Below are 25,534 nucleotides of genomic sequence, written 5' to 3' on the forward strand. Positions count from 1 at the left end.
GCTAAAAAAATTAAAAAATAATGAACAGGAAATGATAAAGACCATCCGGATTTATATGTATCTTTATATGCGGTCAATCGCCGGGATGCGCTCGCTGGCCCTGTGGTGACGTCACGTGCTTTAGGCGGCCACTTACATTGCCTGTGCAGAATATGTACCGGAGTGAAAGCGCGCGTGTTCGTTTTGTCCTTCGGTGTTGCTGTGGCTGCACGCGACCCCTCGGCTGTCCGGTCAGCGCGTGACACCACTTCTCGGGGTTCGCGGTTGGCGACACGTCAGTGACGACACACGACTGACAGCCTCAGCGGCCTCGACCGATTCCCGCTATCTTTGCGTGTGCGTGCGTGTCTGTTTGGTCGCATGCTCTCTCCCTCTCCCTCCCTCTCTCTCTCTCTCTCCTCTCTCTCTCTCCTCTCTCTCTCTCTCTCTTTCTGCTCCATCACACCGCACATCACCCGTTACAACCGCCACACGCGCTCAAACACACACACTAACACACACACGCATACACACACACACACCGCCATCCTGCGTGTGACACACGGCCGGTTAGCTAGCCAGGCTAACCAACGTTGCTTCTCACTAACCGGCGGCGTCGTGGTTGTGTTTACACTTTGTTTTCTTCGTGCTGTTATGTGCAGACGCGATAATCGTTGAAATAACGGATTATCTGCATCTCTCCTCGGCTGACCGGGAGCCGCCATGGAATGCCGTGTGCTGTCCATACAGAGCCATGTAGTCCGGGGATACGTGGGCAACAAGAGCGCCTCTTTCCCCTTACAGGTAAATACGCCTTGCATGCACCCATTATCGGACACGACCCAGCCTGACACGCTCGGTCCCCTTCTACCCACGAAATCTGACTGCGACTTTTGCCTCAACACTGAACCGACCGATGTAGATGCAGAGTTTTGCGGTGGTCCGCGCTAATTAACGTCGTACAAAGTTCGTACAGTCTCTGCTGACACGGGTCACCCGCCCAGACCGTCGCCGGGTGAGTTAATTCGTGGCCGTCTTTAGTTGCGTGTTCCCCTGCTGTGTAAGTGCAATAAGGCCGGAGAGGATAGTATTTCTAGACGTGCTGTGAGAAGCCAAAAATAACCGTGTAGCAACCGAGATGTCAAGCGGTCAACGCGAAGACAGGTGTCGTGCGAAATTCAGATTCGCCGAGAGATGCGAAAAATGGATGGTAAAATTCACAGCAGCCGACGTTTTCCGGCGTGTTTTTAGGCTCCTCACGAAGGGGGAAGTCGCTACCTGAGGGACAAAAATTGTAGGTATTCACCTGTCATTGAGGGTGTCCGATAACGGAGCCAGGTGCTTTGTTTTTGTGAGACTTTATTGCCCATCAGGAGAAAACATACATGTGTATAAACTAATGATAAATGCCAACTTCGGCGTTGTTTAATGACTAGTTTGCTCGCCAGAGGGGGCGAGAGTTGTGTCCGATAACGGACCTCCCGGTGTTAATCAAATGACCCCTACTTGGATGAGTGGTGGGAATGAGGGTAACTGTTAACGCGAGAGAGGGGTTTTCGTTCACGGGTCAAATGGAAGTCCTCGGCTAGCCTTTCAGTGACAGTGTACACGGGCCAGCGCGGTTTGCTAAAGCGAGCTACTGATAATCTCAGGCGGTCAGAGGGGAACTGCGCCCGGAACTCAGCCTGTCAACCAGTCACCGAGAACCCCTCGGGTTTTCCATCATTCGCCCGCAGCAGCAGACGAGCGAGCAGACAGCTTTACCGGGGGGGGGGGGCATCTAGACGGACAAATCCAGCCTCCCGCAGTTGATAACCTGCAAGTCAGCACCACAAGATGGGCAAATAATCAATACAGCCATTTACTGCCTTGAGTTTTCTGATAAACTTGCACAGATCGGAGGGAAAGGTTATCGTACATGTTTTCTTCCTTCATCACAGACACACCAGTTGTGTACAGGTTTCTGAAAGTTGAGCAATTTGCCAGATCGTGGTTGGAATTCATGACAATAATTTTAAACAAGTGTGTACATTTTGTCGTGTGTGTTTGTGTGTTACAAAGGAGATGACCACCGCAAACTTGCAGACGACTTTCTCAGTTATCAAAATAGTTCAGTGAGGGTGAAAGCAGTCTCTTTGTTTTATCGTATTGTTTACCCAAAGGCCAATCAGCCACTAGTTCAGTATCTTTCAGTGGTAATCAATCAAGACAGTCGTATCAGAAAATACATGCCCTGTTATTGCTCATTGGTGTAAAGATTTGAAGTCATACCGTCCAGCTCTACTGGGCAGGGTATTGCATTATTACTGCATCATATCTTATCGTCATGTTAGTTGTTGATAGAACTGTATATAAGCATACCTCAACCATGGCTGTAAATCATTGCTTAGTTTATACAGTACATCAGTAAGGTGCAGGTGAGTCCATGGCAGATTCTTTACACTGTGTTAATGGTTAATCTCACGGTTTATCGATAAATTGACTGACAGCTCGAGTTGTTGACCACAATAGCCAACTGAGGTTAAGAAAATGGATGATGATTTTCACTTCTCCTGTTTGTTTTCTTTGGTAATGAATAGCATCTGTAACTCCCCCCTTAATCAGAGCGTCATCTGAGGAAAAGGGACGGTAGCAGGCATCGGTCGATTAGCCTGGCGTGTAAGGCACTTGCCGATGAAGAAGTGTTGAGAAGAGGCTTTGAATGGCTCAACATGTGTCTTGTTCTCTAATTTATAAATGGGAACAAACGGCTTTGGTGTTGAGTCATTACCTACATCAACAGCAGTAATAAAGCCCTCACCTAAAGATATAGTTTACGGAGTGCTTCTCAAGAAGGCAGAACTACCAGAATAAGGAGCCAAAAAGAGCAAGTGCATTCACAACAAGCCATCGAGCTGATATTATTTGAAAGGACACGGAGGTTATTAGCTCCTCCAGGCCATGAAAGTGATAGTCATTAGCCTTTATGATACCTGATGTTGACAGTAGGATGTCACCAGTGATTGCTTTGGGGGTATAATTGCTGATTGATGATGCAGGTGATTGTTATAGTTTAATACTTTTTCCAGGAGCTGCTGTGTGACTGTGAGTATTGATGGTGAGGCTAGTGTAGGCCCACAGTATATGTCCCATCATCCTGAAAGACAGTTACTTGTTGTGAGAAGAGCCAAGTCTATTTTTAGCCGGCAGCGCCCTGGGATGTATTTTGCAGTTATCCTAATGGCTGCTGGGCTTTGATGCATGTCACCAAGGTTCAGTGCAGCCACTAATGTTACACTACTACGCCTGATTAAGGCCTGTTTGTACCAGGCTAATGTTAAAATAATGTTTGCCCGTGCAGTCTACTAAAGCTTGCTCTAGACACTGATATTAACCAGTATATTGTACGGGACTCGAGCTGCTCACAGTTTAACCAAGTTGGCTCTCTGTTAAGTTCACTGTCAACATTGCTGATGATATGTCTGGCTTTTTAAAGGAAGTATCCTGTATTTTTTTCCCCCATATGTGTTAATATCAATATGCATTTTTGGACGGGTGTTAGTATAGATAACAATCTATTAATCTTTTGGGGGGGAAATCAGTTGTTACAGCAGCACAAGAAACAAACTAACAGCAGTCACGGTACATATCCATGTTAAAGTAATTAAGTGTTTTTAATAAATGGCAACCTTTATTATTATTATTGCACATGGTCCCTTAAAAAATACAATGAAATACTATATAATTAGTATAATAGATATTCTCCAATAGTAGAGAGATAATAGTTATTAGTTATTAGTATAATAGTTATGCTCTTGCTAATTTGACAGTAGTATCAAGTAGCAGTAGTGAAAAATTAAAAAAAAAATACCACTTTCACATTCATCAGATATTGTTACTTAAAGCAGTATTTGGCAGTACCAGTATTTTTTCAGAGCATCTTTAAACTACCAATATAGTAGGTTGTCATTTACGCTGTGCTATTATAAAGACAGCGTTGGCAATAAGCCTTCACAGGTCTTTTTACCGGGGTCCTGTACGTTCTGTTATCTAAATTAAAAACCTTATGTAGTCTTGCATGCAGCTAAATATAGCATTTTACAATTTAAATGAACTACTAGGAGTCTTACAGATGCTGTGATCTCTTCAGGCGCAGTTCTTCTGGTGAGAAACTAAACCAGTCATGCAGAATGTCTCTCAGCTGCTTTCACCTTCAAATTATTATAGTGATGAAACTGGCTTTATTTTTATATTGTAATTTGCATTGAAGGGTGTTATAAAGTCTTAAATCTAAGGAGATAAAACCCTTCAGGCACCATGTTTTAACTCGAACGGGGCTGCAACTGACAATTATTTTCATTATCGATCAATCTGTTAATTACCTTTTGATTATTCAATTAGTCGTTTGGTCTGTAAAAGATCAGAAAATAATGAAAATGCCAAATGGCGGTGTTTTCAAATAGCTTTTTCTATTCGACTAATAGTCCAAAACACAAAGACAGTTTTACTATAACGCGAGACTGGGAAAGGTGGCAAATCATCAAAAATATTTGCAGATAAACTGGCTAATGGTTTCAGCTCTGAACTTGAATGAGATGTTAAGAAGGCTAGTGATGTAAGCTTGATAACTTTACAGTATTGTAATTGTGTTTGGCTGGTGAGTACTTCAGTATATTTGTGAACTGACCAGCACTGATGCTTGTGGACATGAGCAAAAAAGCAACAAAAAAAAAAAAAACCAAGAGTTTGTTAAATATAGACCTATAAAAAGAAAGCCCAGAGTAAAACCATGCTTCAGTTGATATTGAAGATGAGGAATAAGAGGATGATGATGATGACGATGACAACGACGATGAGGAGGAGGATGATGATGATGATGATGATGATGATGATGATGTCGTCAGCAAGCGTGCAGGGTATCCCTCTCTCTGTGCTGTCAGGAAAGAGAATCTCAGGCCTGTCAGGAGGCAGGACACGGCGGTATGAAGAAGCAGGACTCAGATTGGCTGCTACAGGATTCCTCCTAATGACGTCACTGAAGATGGAGACAGGATGCCTCAGAGCCGGACTGGATAGATTCAGCTTACACAATAGAAACAAAAATTCAGGTGTGAGTGCTGTCTTGCGGCACAACGTAGCACGTGACGCGCATTTGATCTAATTTTATAATGTCATTTTATAGACTCAATATATTAGAAATACCCTAGATTACAGAATTGTTGGTTGCAGTGAAAAAACACTTTCACGTCATAAACATATTGTAGGGTGATGTTGAACAAAAAAATGTCTTATGTAAAGACTGAGGCAGGAATAAAAAGATGGTACAATCACATATCGAAACAAACACTAGTAACGTGAGAAATGTTTGGGTTGGGCAGCATGGACATTTGTTTGATAAGGTGCAAATTAAAAGTGAAGGTACAGGAGCTAGCACACAGCTGAGGGACTTTGCCAGCTAAGACACGATGCGGTAAATATATGGTTTGTGTTGACTCAGATGCGATCAGCCCGTACTGTGTCCCCTGTTAATTATAGAAACTCTGAAGTTCTCTGCTGCAGGAGGGGTTTCCTCATTTTTCCTCAGTTTACCAAAACTGTTTTAAGTGTTTCTTCAAAAAGGCAAAATGTTTACTTGTTATAAATACGTTAAGATCCTCTCCTTAGTCTCCGACGATGCTTAAGTGGAAGCTTTCCAGTCAGCGGCATTGTAAACAGTCTATCTGTGTCAGTGACTTGAGGCTTATGAATAGAGCGATAAAGGATGTGACCTAAATAACATATTTTTAGACCCATGTACATCAGAAATACAGTTTTATATCAACAGTCAGTTTGACTCCTGCTCAGCCAAAGGAACACGTAATAGACAGGTTGTCCCTACGTTGTAGGGTCCAGCTTCTAAAACCTTCGTTAAATGTTAATGCACTGTTACTTCTTATTTCATGAAAAAAAAAATAGTAATTATGGCATTCATGTTTATTCAAAGTTGTGTTATACTATGAGTTGTCAGTTTATTAGGTACTCCTTACAAAAACAAATGCAGGCTACCTTGATGAAGGTTAAAATGTTCAGTTTTTGAGGTGTTGATTTAACATTATGGTCATTTTGGAGGCTGTAGTTTTGTAATAAACAGGCAATGTCTGGGTACATACCATTACTTTTTTTTAATATTTAGGTACATATCTTATTAAGGGTTGGTTGTATTCGGTTAAGAGTATGAACAATTTCCCCAAAGATCAAATCATCTTCCTCCCCATCTCATTTGCTGAAGTGTCCCTGCGTAAGACTTAATTTCTACCAGCCGCAGGGTTGCAGGACCCCTGAACTCCCTGTAGAGAAGCTATCAGGAGAAAATCACAAGGATTAGGAATATTTAGAATTTCATCGTTCACACTTCTGTATGTCCACCAGGAGCGTATTCTTAAAGTACTGATTTTTAAGATATGGTGTCACATTCTGCATTCCTGACACCGCTGAGAGCTTAGCATGTTTCCCGAATGCCTCCTGCTGGTGATAGAAACACAGTATTTCACCTTCCAGAAAACATCTGTCACACTTGAGAATGTTTTCATAAGCCAGACATCAATAGCTGGAGCGTTGACAAGTTTTCCTAAAGTCAAAGTTAATATCTAAACTCCTTTTTCTGGGGGAGAATCACTGCCTGTCCCCTCTGAAAGCAGATTCTTGTATCTCAAAGTTACAGTCAATTGAAAAGAACAAAGAACTCATTCACTCTGCTTCCTTCCTGCCTTAGCTCAATTAAATAAAGTCATTCAGGAAACAATTGACTGCACATGTGGATGAGTCATGTGTCTTACTCTCCCTGGTAAAAATATTTAAAATATCTGTAAGAAAGACACAGAAAGGGGAGGACACCAGGAGTCGCTTTTTGTAACTGTTGCAACTCTGCAGATTTCAGCTGAAGTTAAACTGAGATGAAATTGTTTTTGTCTCCACTCACAGATCACAGCTGAGGTTAAACTGAGTCAAATGGACGTTTTATTTTTTTCTCCCTCTACCAGTTAATCCCAGATAATCGAATCATGTTTACATGTTGCAATTATGACTTTGATGATATGGAAAAAATGTGATATCACAGTACGCAGTATTTGACCAAATATGTTTATACCATAACTTATGGATGGCTATTGGCATGGATGGATTACCGAACAGGCCCACCAGGCAGAGGCCCAGGGGCCTGAGATGTCAGGGGCCCTCTGGGTGAGAGCTTCTGTCTGAAGTACCTGTTAATAATTCTTATTTGAGAGTCATAGAGCTCAGTTAAAAGACAAAAAATTAACCACAAATAGATGGAAAACAACCATAAACAGACAAAAACAACCAAAAAGAGACACAAAATGACCATAAATAAGCCACAAAACTGAGTCAGAAAATGACACAGCTGCCCAAGAAACATTTAGTAGCCAAGTGTCCAGTTACTTTTTGACACTTGCAGTTTGGCACTGTGTGTTAAAAGGACTATATCTCCCACACAGTTCTTTCAATGTTGTTGTAATCCTAGTCAAATTAAAGCTGGGACTTGGCACATTAATGGTAGTATCCATTATTTAAATTCAAATTGAATGTGCTGAAGCTCAGAGCCTGAAGAGCAAAAAACTGTCCTAGTACTTACGGTCTGGACTGTACTTGTTACACACTTTGTATACTGTGTGTCCAGGAGTGTGATGTATTTGTGTGACTACACACAAAGTACAGTTGAGCTGTCAAATTTATAGCAAGTATGGCTGTTACTCCTGATCTGTCCTGACCCTTAAACTGTCTCCTGTTTCCAGGTTTTAGGGTTTGAGGTGGACTCCATTAACTCTGTCCAGTTCTCCAACCATACCGGTAAGCCTGATGAAATAGCACATTTCTTTGTGAGCGTGTGTGTGTGTGTGTGCATGTTTTAGTTAGCGTGCGTGGGTGTGCATAAGTCAGTCCGTGCCTCCGGTGTTGTGATGAGGTGTGGCAGAGAGGCGGTCGTCGTCAAGGCGGTGGCCGCGTTGAGGCTGACGAGTCAACAAATGAGTGAGTCGAGTATTGGGGAGGTCAGTAGCTTCCTTGCCTGACACCGGAGCAGCAGGGACGTAGCTGAAGGGCAGAAACCCCATTCACATTTTATATGGGCCTTGTGTCAACATCTGAGATGTTGCTGGTCTCATTTGAATGAAACTTGAAGCAATGATGCCATTTACTGGTGATATTTAGATCTACTCGCCAGTCCCATGAATCAGTGATTCTGCACCGTGTCTTTCCCCTGCCTCGCACCGATGGGTGGTCTCGGCTCATGTTATCCACGCAAACTGAACTCGAAGAACGAATCGGTCCAGCGCTTTGAAAACAAACACATCTGATCAGCTGTCGGTTGTTGCTTCACAGTGGGTACAAGCAGTATCCCGTATCAAGATATTTTAGGGAACTTAAAGGACAGCTGATTGTTTGCCTTTTTGATGACAGGATTTGCCAATTCCCTGTGTAGAAAAAGTTAGACATCCATGAAATGATCCATTTCAGGCATTCTATCCTCTATACACAGTATTTATTTAATAATGCCAGTGGCTGCTCTGTGTTGGGAAGTAGTAAACCGAGGTATATAGAGATTTCTTTCATTTTGTTCTTTTCCCCATTGTTTTTTTTTCTTTACCACTCAACACTGGTGGTACAGAGTCGGTGACGTTGACCCTGTCTTGTCATGGTTGTCTCGTTTCTCGTTTGGTCTAGTTTGAGAATACATGTAACCATAACCTACGCTATATAATTAGCCCTGACTCAGTTGCTTTCAGTTTCAATCTGGAGGAGGTCAGCAAACATCTGATTGATGATAGAGTTCCGTTTCTACGCTTGTGAGCAGGCTGTTTGGAACCAGCCAGGACGTTGGTTTTGTCAAATCACTGTTATTGAGATGGATGACGTTGATCTTAAAAGTGGTGAAAGTAATCTGTTGTGATGTCGCAGACTAAGGGAAAGCGTAACTGTAAGAGCAGTGTAGGATGAGTTTTGTTGTGTGGGCGAGTCGCATCAGATGCAGGGACAGATCAAATGCTGTAATTTAAATTTGAGCTGTTTGGAAATGCTGTAGTCTGTATTCAGCCAAACATTTATGATAAGCGGTTCCCTTGACCAGGTTTCTCTACAGGCACGATTGAGCGCTTAAAAAACTCAACAGTGACATGTCTTTACCTACAGAAAACTGGTTATTCAGGATAACCCACAGACTTGCTTTGAACAGAGTTCACTCAAACTGTTTTCTTCTGCAACCAGTGAGAAAAACACGTACAACTTTCATGGGCTCATTCCAAATAAAATTGTAGATAAGTTTCTGTATCAAGGACTGGCAACACTGCAGAATGCTCCTTTTTTTTAGAAAAATTTTTTTTTATTACTTTTAAAAGAAAACCAAAGAGTACTAAAACATTGTCTTAATAAAAAGAGTTCAAGTGATGGACAGTGTGCGGCACTCTTTGGTTTTTCTTTTCACGTCAAGAGCTTTAGATCCTAGGGTACATTGTACTTTTTCAAAATGTAATAAACTACCTCCAGGTCACGATCTTTAAAAAGGTCTTTCAAACCATAAAGTCTTAGTGACAGGTGCATAGGATCAAAAACTCTTGACCTGAAAAGAAAATCAAAAAGTCTTTTAAGTTGCGAGTCCTTGTGAAACAATTTAATTTTTTTATCGAACATAGAAAATGGCAAAATCGGTCAAAACTGAAGTCTGTGATTCCCTCGGTAAATGGGACATTGTTTCTATTAGCTGTGTCTCAGATGTCATTTTCGATGCTTTGGGTACCACAAGTGAAAAGCTACCTACCTGTTGTGCACTTGGGAGGCAGCAGAAGTTCTCACTGATGAATATCTCGAAACCTCTGCGAATAAGATCTCATGTCCCGGCGTTTAGTCAGGTTGGCTTTCGTTTTAGTACGTCTGTCTTCAGTTAAGGACGGTAGGATGAGGAGACTGTTTTTGTTTGTTTTGTAGGACACTCACTGGCTGGATGAGGCAAGTGCGTCTTCATGTGCATGTTATGATCTCTGAGTAAACCGTAAAAACACGGCTGTGTGCTTGCATGTTTTTGACTGGCCAGTGCAGCACCTTGCCAGATGTCGTTGCGATGGTGTTGCAGCAAAAGTTTAGCGAGGTTCAAAATTTTGCCGGAGCCCTCTGCATCAGTGTCTCCACAGTCCCATTGAAATGAATTAAGGGGTTGAGTTTTCTCTCGCTGTGCCCCTGCCTCCCTCACCACAGCCTCGACGGGATTGCTGTGAGCTCCCAGCAGAATCTAAGTTCAATTTAACTCATTAGGACTCAAAAACTAGACCAGAGAACATGTAAGAATGACTATTCTAATCATTTCTTGCTGAGTGTTCTTTTCACCCCGTGTACAGAGTAGGAAGTGAAACAGATCTAGATCAATGGCAAAAGAATCCTCACATCTATGGTGTGAATTGTGTTTGTGACCTTATATCCCTGAGACTGTAGTGCTAGTTTAATCAGATCTTGTGTATTGGAACTTAACATTTGCAATTCCGTCGAGGAGAGTTCGTAATTCGGTGTGACATATTGAAGAAGACATTTGCATCTGAGAGCGAGAGGACGGCTGGCGAGAGGGACAGAGAAGGGCAATGGAGAGAAGGAGACAGAACAAAAATGAATGAGAGAGACAAGCAGCAGATGATGGAGAGAAAGATGGAGGGAGTGGAGAGAGCGACAGCACGCAGCAGTAATCAGCAGCAGGCGTTGTGAACTGCGACAGCAGTAAATGATGAGGACAGAGGCAGCTCTTGTCTGAATGTCTGCCCTTTCTCTCTCTCTCTCTCTCTCTCACACGCACAGCACTCTGACTGCTCATCTCTCTTTCTTAGCCCCTTTGGCTTTCTCCCGGCTTGTTGCTTAGCAACCAGAACCCCCCACCACGTGACCTGGTTGTGACTCACCTGGAGCTGCGACGTCACCGGCCTGCAGAGAACGTGTCATACGCAGACAGACGTTCACTAACGCATGCTTGCGTTGGCATTCACGTCACATACATATACATCCATATAAGCACACGCAGTACCAAACACATACGTACACCCTGATATACACATACGCAGATACACAAACTCAATACACTCCTCCACACACAATGTAGGTGTGTTTGTTAGTAGAGGGGTCTGTGTCCCCCCCACGCTTACCAGATACTGTGGCTGTAGGCTGCACTAAGACCTGCTGCTGCGCACGTGTCTGTGGTGATCATGTGTACTTCTCGAGAATATTTTTGAGTTCTTGGCCCTGCTCTTCAAATGTGACTCAGCCCATTCAGGCTAACCTGCTGTTATCAGGCTGAAATGATCCTGTTAATTCTCATCCAGTTATTTTGATTCTTTGAACACAGTTTGGGTATTAATTTTATTTTATTTATTTATTTTGAATGAAGTTATGTTGAATAATAGTGGTCTCTTATTCTGAAATAAAGTCAAGAGAGTTGAAACCATGATCAGTGTTTATAGGATTGGTTGAGTGCTGATCATGTGATTGCAGTTACTCCAAACATGCGCTGAGGCCATAGATTCATGGACATAAGTTTCATTTTATGTGTCTTCCTGCATTTTACTGCTGTTATTTTGTTCTACGTTGTGCTCCGCAGTGTTTCCACGCTTCCATCACTGTTAGACATCAGATATTACCAGTGAATGTGGTTGGACCACACGTGATGCTGGGTGCATGATTGGTGAGGTTCCGCCTGATGGACGTGCAAGGGATGATGAGTGTTAATCATAAACCTGCTATGGAAATGAAACTTTACTAAAATCTCTCAAAAAGCAGCTTTAATTGCATGAACTATTTCCAGTGAATTCTGTAGTTAATCATTTAATAGGCTTTAGTGTCCAAATTGACAAATTCCAATTTTTAACAGCACATTAAATGTCATATGTTGGTTCCATTGGTCTTTTAACGGTCAAAATATTTGAGTTGTTCACAGTATTGAACAAAATTTTGATTAGTTCTTTTTTTTTAGGGTGCAAACTTTTATTTTGTTTTATATTTTATCATATATAATTATGGATAACTCTTCATTATTTAATTGTGATATTAGCAAACAGATATTTCTCAATAACCTGCATGTTCTCACCTGAAATCATAATTGCGTCAACACGCTTTCATTAGAAAATCTAAGAAAGTGAAACATTTGCATTAAGAGTTAATGTACAGGATTCATCCTAAAATGTCTTGGTCATGATCCAGCAAGCTGTCAATAAACTGCCTTGACAGTGGCTCAAGATTAATTTTAAACCAGCAAAGTAACTTATTAACTCAGAGGTCAACCAGCGCGTTCACGTTTGTGCAATGGTATTTAGGGCACAAATGGCAGAGCCCCGACTTCTCCGCACATGCTCTGTTCAAAAATTCTGTTGGTGAATTTTAATAATAGGTATAAAAAGGAAAGTTCAGTCGCTGCAACAATGTAGGAGTACGAGAGTTGTCATGTGTGTGTTAGCATCTATAGGGTCTGTTAATGTTCACATATATAGTGTGTGTGTCTGTTTGTTCATGTGCCAGTAGAGTAGAAAAAGCATTGCGAAGGATGAGGGTCAGCAACTTAGCAAACACAATAACCCCACTCCTCTCCCCTCTCCTCTCCTTTCCTCCCCTCCCCACTCCTCCTGTCTCCTCTCCTCCCCTCCCTTCTCCTCTCCACTCCACTCATCCCATCTCCTCCCCTCCCCTCTCCTCCCCTCTCCTCTCCTCTCCACTCCTTCCCTCCCCTCTCCTCTCCTCTCCACTCCTCCCCTCCCCTCTCCTCCCCACTCTTCCTATATCCTCTCCTCCCCTCTCCTCTCCTCTCCACTCCTCCCCTCCCCTCTCCTCTCCTCCCCACTCTTCCTGTCTCCTCTCCTCCCTCTCCTCTCCTCTCCTCCTCCCCTCCCTCTCCTCTCCTCCCCACTCTTCCTGTCTCCTCTCCTCCCCTCCCCTCTCCTCTCCTCTCCTCCTCCCCTCCCCTCTCCTCCCCTCTCCTCTCCTCCCAACTCTTCCTGTCTCCTCTCCTCTCCTCTCCTCTCCTCCCCTCTCCTCTCCTCTCCCCTCCTCTCTACTCCTCCCCTCCTCACTCCTCCTGTCTCCTCTCCTCCCTCCCCTCCTCTCCTCCTCCTCCTCCTCCCCACTCTTCCTGTCTCCTCTCCTCCCCTCCCCTCTCTCTCCTCCCCTCTCTCCTCTCCTCCTCTCAACTCCTCTCGTCTCCTCTCCTCTCCTCTCCTCTCCTCGCATCTCCTCCCCCCTCCTCTCTTCCTCACTCCTCCTGTCTCCTCTCCTCCCCTCCCCTCCTCTCCTCCCCACTCTTCCTGTCTCCTCTCCTCCCTCTCCTCTCCTCTCCTCTCCTCTCCTCTCCTCTCCTCCTCCTCCTCCCCTCTCCTCTCCTCTCTCCTCCCCTCCCCTCTCCTCTCCTCCCCACTCTTCCTGTCTCCTCTCCTCCCCACTCTTCCTGTCTCCTCTCCTCTCCTCCCCTCTCCTCTCCTCCCCACTCTTCCTGTCTCCTCTCCTCCCCTCTCCTCTCCTCTCCTCTCCTCTCCTCTCCTCCCAACTCTTCCTGTCTCCTCTCCTCTCCTCTCTTCTCCTCCCCTCTCCTCTCCCCTCCTCTCTACTCCTCCCCTCCTGTCTCCTCTCCTCCTCCCCTCCCCTCCCTCTCCTCCCCTCCTCCCTCCTCTCCTCCCCTCCCCTCCTTCCTGTCTCCTCCTCCTCCCCCACTCTTCCTGTCTCCTCTCCTCTCCTCCTCTCTTCCTGTCTCCTCTCCTCCCCTCTCCTCTCCTCTCCACTCCTCCCCTCCCCTCTCCTCTCCTCCCCACTCTTCCTGTCTCCTCTCCTCCCCTCTCTCCTCTCTGCAGGTTACTCCCATTGGAAAGGCCAGGTGTTGACAGCAGACGAGCTCCATGTTCTTTATGAAGGCATCAAACTGAACAACGTACACCACTATGACTATGTTTTAACAGGTGAATATTGTACCTGTATTCGTCACCTTTACACTGCTTAAAATAACATTGTCTCTAACTGGAGCACGTGATCATATTTCAGCAGTTAGACTCAGCTTCGTGTTTATTTGATCATTAGGTTGTTTTGTTTTGATGAGATTTTAGATCATATTCCCAAGGTTAAATTTGATTAAAATAATCCTGCTTCAATGCTCCCTCCAGTCTCATTCTCAGTCTCTTTACATTCAGTACTTGTGTGCAAATTGTAGCTGGATTTTGTCAAGTCAGACTTGAACTTAGATCACAGTGAAAATCTTGAGGATCTAATATATAGATGAGAAATTATTTTTTTTGTAACTAAACGTGGTATTTAACAAAACTCGGCATTTAGTTTCACTTCACTGAAATGGATAACCACTGCCTAATCAGTAAACACTACATTTTTTTAACTTACTGCAGCTTCAGTGAGTATAATGATTGAAAGGTTTTGAAAATAATGAAAATAAATTGCATGATTTATGTTTGTGTGTGTGTTGTGTTGTGTTGTGTTGTGTTGTGTTGTGTTGTGTTGTGTTGTGTTGTATCGTATTGTGTTGTATTGTATTGTATTCAGGGTATACCAGAGACACATCCTTCTTGGAGATGGTGGTGGACATTGTTCAGGAGTTAAAGAGAGCCAACCCCAACCTGGTGTATGGTAGGTATTCAGCCCATAACCACATGATTTCATTTAGTGTATGTTCTCTAGAAGCGGTCTTTCAGTTGAGGCACATCCAAGAGAACAGTGTCAGAAAGGCAGAAAACATTAGAGTTGAGCATGAGTCATTATTTTTGTGCAAACATAAGTCCTTCTAGCAAAAGTTCAGATTCAAATTGTATCACTCAAGCTTGTGATTGGAGGAGAGCTTTAGTTTACAGGTCTTCAATGTATTGTATTGATACAGATGAGAAACTAATTGCTTATCCCTGTGGCCTGGAGCCAGCTTTTGACACTTTTGTCCTAAAAAGTCATCTTATTCAGCTTGTAGGCTGCCTTCATGTTTTTCTTTGGCCACTCAGGGGCAGAAGTACTTTACTACATGTTGAAAAACACCACATCGGACATATTACCTCCTCATAAAGTTGTTAAAACATGCTAGCAAACAGTTGCCAATTTACACATCTGCATGCACATAGCAGCATTGGTATTCATTTCAGTCATGTTTCTGTCGACCCGATAAGACCTGTAAGTCCAATATTCACAGTCCTTTTACAGTAGCTCTCCTTTGGTCACCGGCAGAATCAGGAGAAATAGATCTGGTCCTTTAGCTGCTAGATGCTCCATTATGTTCACCACTCATTAACTTTGTTCTCCTGTTTGGTGTTGGGCAGGTAGCAGGCGGTGGGTACATTACAGAACATTTTGGATGAAAACAGCTGTCCGCTGCTGCTGGGAACAGGGGTGACGAGCGCAGATTTTTCTATAAGATAAAAGAGGCTAAAACAGTCCGTAGAGCTACATAGTCTCTGTTGGTTTGTCACTTAGAGTGACCCCTTTGACATGGATTTGACAGTCATATGATACGTTGTTGATATGTAAAAAAGTAATTGGTGGCGCTTCAATAGGAGCAAAACCGCATTCAGCGGGCTTAGCCCACGATGAAACATAAGATTATGTCATATAGAGAAACAAAATCCCCTAACAGGATTGAATTAACAGTTAACAATATTTGACACATTTTAAGCGATAACCCAGTAAATAAATTCATTATCTTAACCAGCTTTATGAAGCTTGATGTTAATCTCCAGAGAAGGTCCAGTTTTTGCAGCGGACAACTCTTGGGACGTCTCTCTCTCTTTCTAGCCAGGAGGATTTTCATATCATGTTTCACCAGTCAGTTTCACTCAAATCAACGCCGTTGAAGCTTGGCCTGTAGATACTGAGTTAGTGGATGTAGTGAAGACCAAATGCCACTGTTCAACGTAGTAAGCAACCAGAGGGTGACATGCATAATGTGTTTGTGTTTATTAAAGTGCTTTTTGTTGTGCACAAAAAGTGCCGTGGTGTCGCTGGACAGCCAGCGTCATGTGATAAAAGGATGGAATTTACCTCCCTTTTCTCTAGTCAAAAAAAAGTCAGAAGCTCTGTCCGTGGCTATGTTTCACTCTGGTCTTGTGAGACTCAGGGCTGCAGATCAAACCTTAAGACTTTTATGTGCTGTGTCCGTAACAAGTCTCATACCTGTTAGGTACTAAAGGTCGGCACCGGATGCTTAGGCCTTAGTCTTGTTTACTTGATTTTTGATCAAGTGTTTCCTGATTTAAACCATGATTCTGTTCATCTTAATATGAATTTAGAAAAAAAGGCCTCAGATAGTGGTGAGACAACATGAAACACAGATACATTACAGAAGCTTTTTATTATAGGTAGGTTGTTGTAGAACAGTACCGAAAAAGGTCCAAAATCTCAGGTATCATCTTGGCTCTGATAATGAAACATTTTTAAATAAATTGGAGAAATTAATATCTCTTGTCTGTATGATGTTGGAATTTATCTAGATAGAGTTTTTCCTCAAGACTTGTTGCTTATGTTTATGTTTTGAAGATTTGAATTACTCTCATTAATATTTTTGAATTAACAGTGTTGTCGCAAGAGGTGTCACTCGTGGTAACAAACCCGCAGAGAATTATCACCCGACTCTGCAGTTTCTCCGCAGCCCTGCAGAGCGTTTTAGCCTCTTTCAGGCCATTGCTTTGGTTTTGTGGCCCACAACGTCACAGTTTTGGTTCTCATCAGTCTCGTTTCTAGCAGCAGCAGCAGCAGCAGCAGCAGGCGGTTGTTTTCAGAGACAAAGCTTTGATAAACTCACTGTATAGAACCTGCCCAGCACTGAACAGCAAAGAGACAGTTTGCAACTAGGTGGTGAACATAGAGGAGAAGGTGGAGAGCGAAACAAAGCAATGAAGACCTTTTTAGCACTGCATTTACCATATTAACTTTATAAAGTGATAATAAGTCAGTGCTATGTCCAAAATTAAATTAAAATCTAAGCACCACTAGCAGGGCTGTTTAGTCATCTTTAAAGAGAGTGTAATGGTGGACGTTTTTCTGTCTGTCTCTCTTCATGCTCGATTGGACCTGTTTACATCCACAAATCCAGTTTCATGCCTCCTATCACTGCAGCATTTATGTAATGTGATGATGTTTGGAGCTGTGCAGGTCTCTGCGTGGTGTCTGACTGAATGTGTTTTTGGCATTTCAGTATGTGACCCCGTCCTCGGTGATCATGGATCTATGGTGAGGTTATTGGCAATTTTACACTCTATGTACTGTATGTGCAGTTGTGTATCTTTGTTAATAGATTTTTAACAAGGTTCTGTGTGCCTTTAATGTGTGTGGGCGGGTTTTAGTGTTTATCCTTGTGTGTGTTTTTATCCGTATGTGTATGTGTGTGTGTGTGTGTGTGTGTGTGTGTGAGAGCGCTTTAGTGCGTCGGTGTTGTGGGAATGTGTTACAAGGCTCATTTCTCAGTGACAGATGGATTATTGTGATCTGAATGAAGTACATATACACAGTGACTCAGCGTGCATGTGTGTGTGTGTGTGTGTTGTGCATATTTTACATTGTTCAGACATGTGGGACATTGCAGACATTTTCAGGGATTAAGATTCTGTCAGTTAGTGCTCACAATTTAAAACCATGAAAACAAAGATCAAAGCAAACCGCTGGTTTAACTGAACGTGTAGTTCGTTTTCATTATGTTATGTGTTTCTAACCTGTGAGTCTCGATCCACAGTACGTTCCGCAGAATCTTTATCCGGTCTATAAGAACAAGGTGGTTCCTGTTGCTGACATTATTACTCCAAACCAGTTTGAGGCTGAGTGAGTAAAAGTGATTTACTTTTATTTACGTATTTTCTTTTTTGCAAATGTGTATTTTTTTTTTTATCCTATTAAATTTAACATTATATTTCTTTAAATTACCCACACCTCTTTGAGTTTGTAACTGAGTGACTGGCAGAGTATTGGTGCAAACCCTTTTTATGTAATGCCACTCATGTTGTTATCTAATACCTCCATTTTGTGGTCCCAGAAAGAATTGGGAAAGAATTAACAGAAAATACGCCGTAGCTCCCATCTTATCCCCTGTTATCCCCCTCGCTTTAACCTTGTTAAGTTGTTTTATAGATACAGCTTTTATTCAATACTTTATAAGAATATCTCATAAGTACTCCTGTAGAGACTGTTTGCTCCAACACTCTAACACAGTGCAACCGTATGATGCCTATATTGAAATAAATGGTCAAAGCCAAGATGCCTTGAGTTCTATAGCTGCAAAGTTATATCAGCAATGAAGCAGATGCCTAAATACACATTTCTCCAGAACGTGGCCTTATATATTTGGTACCTCTGGAAACCTTTGGATCTTAAGTCACAATTAAAATAAAGTTCTGAGGATTTCAGCAATGCCTGACCACGCTACCTACATGGCTGTGCAAAGATGAACCTGCTGTACTGGTGAATCCTGCAGGGTGCAAGAGTTTAATTTCAGTGTCTCTGGTATACATTCTCAAGATACCGGTGTCTGTTGTGTAGTTTTGAATTACATTTTAATGATCCCCATACAGAAACAGGCAGATATAAGGGGTTTTCGACATTTTTGTCGGCTGCTTTTTTTCCCCTGCATTGACTAAATGGCTGCATGGATGAAAAACAGTAACATCAAACCACAGTTTAAGAAATGTCTGTGTCTCAACTCGAGTGCAGCTTCCCTGTCACGTTGCTCCACCTAGTGGTGTTTCTGTCTGCCTTCAGAATCAGAATAAAGGTTTTTTTTTTCTGTATTTCAAAAGATCACGACTTTGTAGCTTTTTCCTCTTGTTGCACTTGTGTGTTCCAGTAACCAATATTAGTAGAATTAGTTGTTTGAAGGTTTCAGTAATGAGTCTTCTTTTAGACTTCCTTAGATTCTGAAATGGGAATTTCTGTGTTCTTCTGTTTAATGTGTTTCTGTTTGAGTGCTATTGACATAATGGCCATTTGTTTGCTTGTGTTTTAGATTATTGACAGGGAAAAACATCAGCACAGAGAAAGATGCTGTAGAGGTAACGGATCAAGTATTATCTAATCCTTCTTTTCTTTCTTGCATCATTTCTTTGTTTACAGAATAAGCTGTTGTGGTATTTTGACAACTTCCATTGCTTGATTTTTTTAAATTTTTTTCCCCTTTATACACTTCCTGCTGACTACATACGTGCCCCGGTATCTCACTCACTGACTGTCTGCAGGTAATGGACCTTCTCCATGCTATGGGCCCAGACACAGTGGTCATCACCTCCTCTGATCTGCCCTCCAGACTGGGAGACCGCTTCCTGGTGTCGCTGGGCAGCCAGCGTCACGGTAGGTGATGTTTGAAAGAGTATGCTGTGCGTGTCTGTATGTGTATGTTTGTGACATTAATTCCATGTAGTGGGAACAAACTAAATAAACCGTTTAACTCGTCGTGTCTCTGTTTTTCTGTCCTGTTCAGTTCGTCCAGACGGCACAAGGACAACACAGAGAGTTCGAATAGAAGTTCCCAAAGTGGATGCCGTCTTCGTAGGAACCGGAGATTTGTTTGCTGCTATGCTGCTAGCGTGGACACACCACCACCCTAATGACCTAAAGGTACAAACACATACACACACTGCTACCCAAGCGGCCAAAAGTAAAGGACCCACTTATTTACTGAGTCATAAAAGATAATAATTACTCCATTTTTACTCATTCTCTCTCTCTCTCTCTCAGACGGCATGTGAGAAGACTTTTTCAGTGATGCACCACGTTATCCAGAGGACCATATCTTATGCTCACGGTAGGAAATGTAGAACTTGTTTTCAATGGCCAAAGCTTTGACTTGGCTCCAAGATATCAAATTTATTCCAAAACAGATTGTGTAGGTGTGGCTGGTCAGGGTGCTTTGCATCAATGGCACAGTGTGTCCAAACAATATTTATATCTATAAAAAAAATGCATAATATAGCTTTGAAATAAATGTTTATCTTTATTCGTCTCTGCTTTTTTATCTGCCCAACCCCTACCTACCCCTCTCTCCCTCAGAGTTAGCAGGTCCTGGTCGGAGGCCCAGTCCGCCCCAGCTGGAGCTGAGGATGGTTCAAAGTAAAGCTGACATAGAAGACCCTGCTATAGTTACGGAGGCCACGGTCATATCCTAACATTACCGACCCATAAGACTCATACTAACCTTGTTCTCTTCACCCATAAATATCTCAACTCCTGTATCTTGGTAAATCTCTCATCACTGTAAACCTTGAATGTCATCTCCTAACTTCAGCACCTCATAATCCAGACTCCTTAAACCCCTTAGTATCGTAATCCCTTTAGTCCCTACAACCTAAACCCTTTACCCTTTTAACTCCTCAGTGTCCTAACCCCTTAAACCGAACCCTTAACCCGTAACTCCTATGACCCTTGACCCTAACCGTGTTTTGGATCCAGAGCCATGGATAGACAGAAGGTTTTGGTGTGGTTGGACTGTGGCGGACTCTTGCTGCCTCTTCTCGGCTGCTCTATGGAAAGCTTTAGGGTTTAAGTGTTATTTTTCACTTCAAGATTGCTCTGATATAACTTAATTGCACAAATATGTTGTATACGAAGGATTTAAAAAAAAAAAAAAAAAAACACACAAGGCTCATTATCACAATTGAGAAATTGTTTTTGGAGCTGTTAATTCAGAATTGAGTAAATGTGGGGTAGGTGTTTGTCCTTGGACCTTAGAGCAGTTATAGTCATTACGCTATTGATTTTCTGTAACTCTATCGTGGGGAGTGGAAAGTTGGGAGTGAATACAGAAAATTTTAGCAGGGAGCAAGAATGAAGAAGTCAATTGAGAGGAGGAGCTGCTGTCAGAAGTATTTTTTCCCACTGTGAATTCACATTTGAAAATATCTATCGGCACTCGCTGTTATAACACTTCTTACAAAACAGGGAAACTTCCTGGATTATTTCACAATTCTATACACACACGCACGCACACACAATACTACAACCAAAAACTGATCCAAAATCGAAAGTGAATCCCAGCTACTGAATGTTACAGCATCTAAAAAGTTCTCCAAAACTCTACCTCTAAATTACTACAGATAAACCTGCCTACTTCATTGCTCTATTACTGCCAGGCCACTCAACTCAATACTCTGTGTAATTTTGACAGCGTTGCACTCTGGCGATGGTCCTCCACACCGGCTGCCAAGTAGCGAGACTGCCACTGTAAAGCTGTAATGATCAAACACCGTTTATCTATGGCTCTGCCCACCACTATTTCGACCCCCTCCCCGTCTTACAGCAGTGATGTAATGGTGACCAAGTCTAACCCCCCAGACCCCTTGACAATAATAACAAAGGTTAAAAAAAAAAAAAACGCACAATGTATAGTTGATGTATAGATGTTGTACTATAACTGTATTGGACCATCTGTATGATATCTTCTATCTGATCTGTCTCTTGGACCATTGTGTTGATGCTACTGTACTATAGACCACACACACACTAAAATATCACCCAAAAAAGTGATATCTGGGATGGTTCTGGCACTCTGGGAGGCTCCAGTGGCTCCAGCCCTTGTCCCTTGGTAGTAATAGGTAACTGTCTAATAGTCATAGTATATAATTGAAACTCTTTCATCCCAACATAAAGAAGAATGGGCGACCCTAGCTGTCTGAGCTCCCCTTGGCCGATTTTATTTACGTTAGACCAATCAGAAATCGGCTGCCCCAGTGCCAGAACCAACCCACATCATGCCGGGTGGTTCCCGGCCCAGCTCTGGCCCAGAACCCTATATCTGAGAGTTGTGCCACTGATTTTACCGGAGGCCTCAAGAAGTTGTAGAAGGAGCCTACCCTCGTCACAGCAGGAGACTGCCCCCATGTCCAGAAGCAGCTCTGCAAACCTTTGTCTTAGAAAATATATTTTTGGTTCACTTCACACTCCGCTCTGGTCACAAAAACAGAAATGATGCCAGTAGGTCGAGTTTTAATACAATGGCAGGAGTTACATTTTTTAATTAAAGCATTAAGGATGGTACTGTACTATCTGGGTAAAATGACGCCTGTTTTGAAATGACTTCTGCCCTGTTCGCCAAGCACAGAATATCCGTGATTGTCTTCTTCAGCTGATGACTATTTTTTTATCACCTAATCTGTCTATTACTTTTTTCAATGAGATTATCACTTTGTCTATAAAACTGCAAAAATTTGTGAAAAATTACCCTCACTTTTTCCCCGAGCCCGAAGTGACCTCTTCGAATCGCACGTTTGTCCCAACAAATAGTCCCAAACCCAAAGATTCACAGTGATACAAAGCAGCAAATCCTCACATTTGAGAACGTAGAACCAACAAATGCTTTACATTTTGCATAATAATAATATCTAATATCATAATAGCCACAGTACTATTTGAGAGGACTAGTAGATGCTTGAAAGTACCGTTGCGATACTGTTTAAAGCACATAGATCACATATTTGTGATCTAACCTATCCTGTTAGCTCAGAACCTTTTTTTTTTTAATACTGTAACCAAAGTTTTGATTTCAGGAAATCAAACCTTACACACAGCTGCCACGAACACTTAAAAATCAGGACCATCAACACGTCAATTCCACAATCTGGTCACCCAGTTGCTAACCAGCCACTAAACTAGCTAACTTGCGACCTCGGAACAGTCGCGTTGTCTCCCCCAGTGTTGGCAGCTGATTTGATACTGCACAGTCAATCTAAAGTCTTCAGTTACGCTACGACGAGATGCTGGTCATAAAAGTCTTGTGGTTGCACTGGTAATGAATTCTAAATGACCGTCATATTCTGTTTTTCGCGGTGGAGTGTGATGGGAAAAGAGGTGATGAGAACATGACGTGCGGCAGTGGTAATGAGCTGGTTTCAAACCAATGATGTCGCGAGAACTTGGCATGTGCCTTAGCCCGCTGAGCTACCAGGGCACCACAGGAAATGAGATTTTAATGAGATTTTAACATTTTTAAGTTGCCTCAGAATCTTTTTTTCCCCTCGTTGCTTCCTGATTTGAATGTCCAGTAATGTTTTAAGTACGGGAAACGGCAACAATTTCAGCCAACTTTGCTTGGCAGCAACATACAGTGTTGGAAACCAAATAACCCGAGGCTTTAAAAAGGCAAAAGAACAAATTCAAATGCCGTCAGTGTCCCACCTGAGCTGGATGTAAGGTTCTGGGCAGGCCAGTGTAATTCTGTACTGCTGTTGTTTCTCTATGAACTGTACTGTGATACTGCCTTAGGAACCTAACATCATAACACCACCATACTGCTCACTGAGGGAGAGGTGGAGAGGGAGGAGGAGGGGGAGGGAAGGAAACAAGAGATGTCTTAAATGTACGTCCTTTAGACTACACATTTCTGTACTGCATTGCGTCTGAAAGGAGCAAAAAAAAGAGGTTTCACATGCTTAGATTTCTGTTTGAATCTATAAAAATATTTTTTAGGGCTGTGAGTAATGATTTTTTTCATTATCAATTAAAATGATCTGATTATTCTTTCAATTAACCAATTAATTGTTTGGTTTATAAATTGACAACTAACTGTTACAACTAACATATCAAAACCCAAAGATATTCAATTTGCAGTGATATAAAACGCAAAGAAGAAGCAAATCTTCACTTTTGAGGAGCTGGTACCAGCAAGTTTTCACCAACTTTGCTTGATAAGTGACTTAAACGATTAATCAAAATTGTCGTTAATTTTCTCTAATTGATTTATTATTTGAGTTTGTTTTCTGCATTTTAAACTTTATTGACCAGAGACTCGGAGGTCATCTGAAAACACCTCTCGGACTAATGGTTGAGGGGGGAAAAAAATGCAGTCTCATTTTTAAAGTTGTAGTAGTTAATATTGATTTGTACTAGTACAGTTACATTGTGCCACTGTAGCACTGATTGTCATATCAATAGCAGACTGCTGTGTCTGTGCGCTTGGCCAACCGGCTTTCAAGTCTGCCACAATCAACGTGTACTATCCAATCCTCTGCTTCCTGCTAACAGACCAGTCAGCCGTATTATTGGGTCAAAGTGTGTCTACCTGTCGTGCCCGTGCGTGTTGTGCGCGTGAGCGAGTGTATGTCCGTGTGTGTACGCTGTGTAAACGTCCTTTATGGTCACAGGGTTTCGTGTGTATGTGTGCGCATGTGAAATGAAAAGCGGAAATCCCTGAAAAGTAAAACCAACAAAGAGGAGAAGGAGGGTAAAAAAACAAAAAGAAAAGAGAGACAGGAATAGTGTACACGAGGAGGGGAGGCGAGGTGTTGTAGGTGGTGTATGTTCAAGAGGACAATCACTCGATGATGTTATGCAGTGTTGCACTGCTCCCTTTTCCCTTATCTGCTAAACAAATAGAGGACTGTTTTTGTTCTGGACTTCCTGAAAGGGGGACTTTCCTTGATGCCTCACATCTCCTCTTTCTCGTCTTCCCCTTCCACCCATCCGCATCCCACTTGCCTCCCTGCGGTGCCAGTCGTTGTGTCTGTATTGCTAGTTTTTAAGCCTTAGCCTCGCCGTGTGTGTTAGATTGTTATACTGTACCCCCAGCTTCTCCCCATCTCTCTGCTAGATCTCTTCTCATTGCTGGTCACAACAACCTGCCTCTATCTCCAATTGCTTGCCGTGTCTTTTGTAATACAACTTAATTTCCCTTCGCTCTTGTTTAAAAAAAACAAAAAACAAAAAGCCAACAACAACAGCAGAAAAAAGCTGCTGTTGCGTACTAACCGCTGCTGTTGGCTTGTTTAACTACACTGCATCCGATTCCTCCGTTAAACATCTGGATTGAGTTGCACCTGCTCTTTTATAAATCTTTCACTTAGTTTCACTAAGCACAAGCCTCTGCGCCTTCTCAGTAACCACTGGCTAGTTTCAAACGTGGGATTTGCGAGCTCAAGTTGCACCATCTGACCTTCAGAAACGTCTTGGCTAGTTAGGACTTAGGTAATTTATAAATCAGGTTTGTCTGTAATCTGCAGTGGCGTCCAATCAAAAGCAACTTGAAGATGCAGGTATGAGTGAGCTTTATTCGTATATGATTAAATGGAGAAATTGGAGAGGGTAATAATTATTATTATTCATGTAGGTAAAAGCCTCTCGTTTTTCTTCTAAGAAAAAACGAGCTTCTTACTCTGAGTAATCAGATATCCATGAATACATAGAAGTTTCACACCTTTTGGGTATTTCCCATTAGATATTTTATTTTTTTTTCTGTGCTTTTCTGATTGATTTGAAAATACACTTGAAATGTACTTTTAAAATATCTAATGTTAATGCTTGAAATACATCAGATTTGAAGGCAGGTTTTCAGGGGAAATACCTAATTAAGCTAATATAATCCTTTTTTTGCTCATTTAGTCCAATGTTATTGGCATAACATTTTGTAATATGAGATAAATTTTTTTGTGGAATATAATTTAAAGTTTTGCCAGTTTACATCATAAATAAACAGAATTTTGATATGTTGACCATATTCCCCATTATAACCCCATTGTTAAATTGGTCATACTGGTGTATTAGCAAGCTGGCGTTAGCTTTGTCAGTTAGCTATTTTGTCCGTTAGCTAATAGTATGCAACAGTAAATATTTAGTAGCA

General features: G+C 42.2%; 1 protein-coding gene across 2 annotated transcripts; it reads left to right on the forward strand.

Moving 5' to 3' along the window:
• Window positions 1-196: 196 nt before the first annotated feature.
• On the forward strand, window positions 197-25,143 carry pdxkb (pyridoxal (pyridoxine, vitamin B6) kinase b). Of its 2 annotated transcripts, XM_040139805.1 has the most exons (12): window positions 197-336; window positions 642-783; window positions 7,749-7,803; window positions 13,815-13,919; window positions 14,512-14,595; window positions 17,141-17,175; window positions 17,675-17,760; window positions 18,938-18,983; window positions 19,167-19,278; window positions 19,409-19,545; window positions 19,666-19,732; window positions 19,978-25,143. In XM_040139805.1, the coding sequence occupies exons 2-12, from the start codon at window positions 703-705 to the stop codon at window positions 20,091-20,093; spliced, it is 924 nt and encodes a 307-aa protein (XP_039995739.1). In that variant the 5' UTR covers window positions 197-336; window positions 642-702; the 3' UTR covers window positions 20,094-25,143. The 2 variants fall into 2 exon arrangements, with proteins under 2 accessions (XP_039995739.1, XP_039995740.1); XM_040139806.1 differs by lacking the exons at window positions 197-336; window positions 642-783; window positions 7,749-7,803 and adding an exon at window positions 11,589-11,665.
• The last annotated feature ends 391 nt before the right edge of the window (window positions 25,144-25,534 follow it).

Source organism: Xiphias gladius, chromosome 11, assembly GCF_016859285.1.
Source record: "Xiphias gladius isolate SHS-SW01 ecotype Sanya breed wild chromosome 11, ASM1685928v1, whole genome shotgun sequence".
Taxonomy (NCBI): Eukaryota; Metazoa; Chordata; class Actinopteri; order Istiophoriformes; family Xiphiidae; genus Xiphias; species Xiphias gladius.

What these genes read in the sequence shown, in the direction of transcription:
- pdxkb (XM_040139805.1), top strand. Translation starts at nt 703, where the DNA reads ATGGAATGCCGTGTGCTGTCCATACAGAGCCATGTAGTCCGGGGATAC. An exon ending in CAGAGAAAGATGCTGTAGAG is followed by an intron (nt 18,984 to 19,166) that starts GTAACGGATCAA and finishes GACTGTCTGCAG; the next exon opens with GTAATGGACCTTCTCCATGC. An exon ending in GACCATATCTTATGCTCACG is followed by an intron (nt 19,733 to 19,977) that starts GTAGGAAATGTA and finishes TCTCTCCCTCAG; the next exon opens with AGTTAGCAGGTCCTGGTCGG.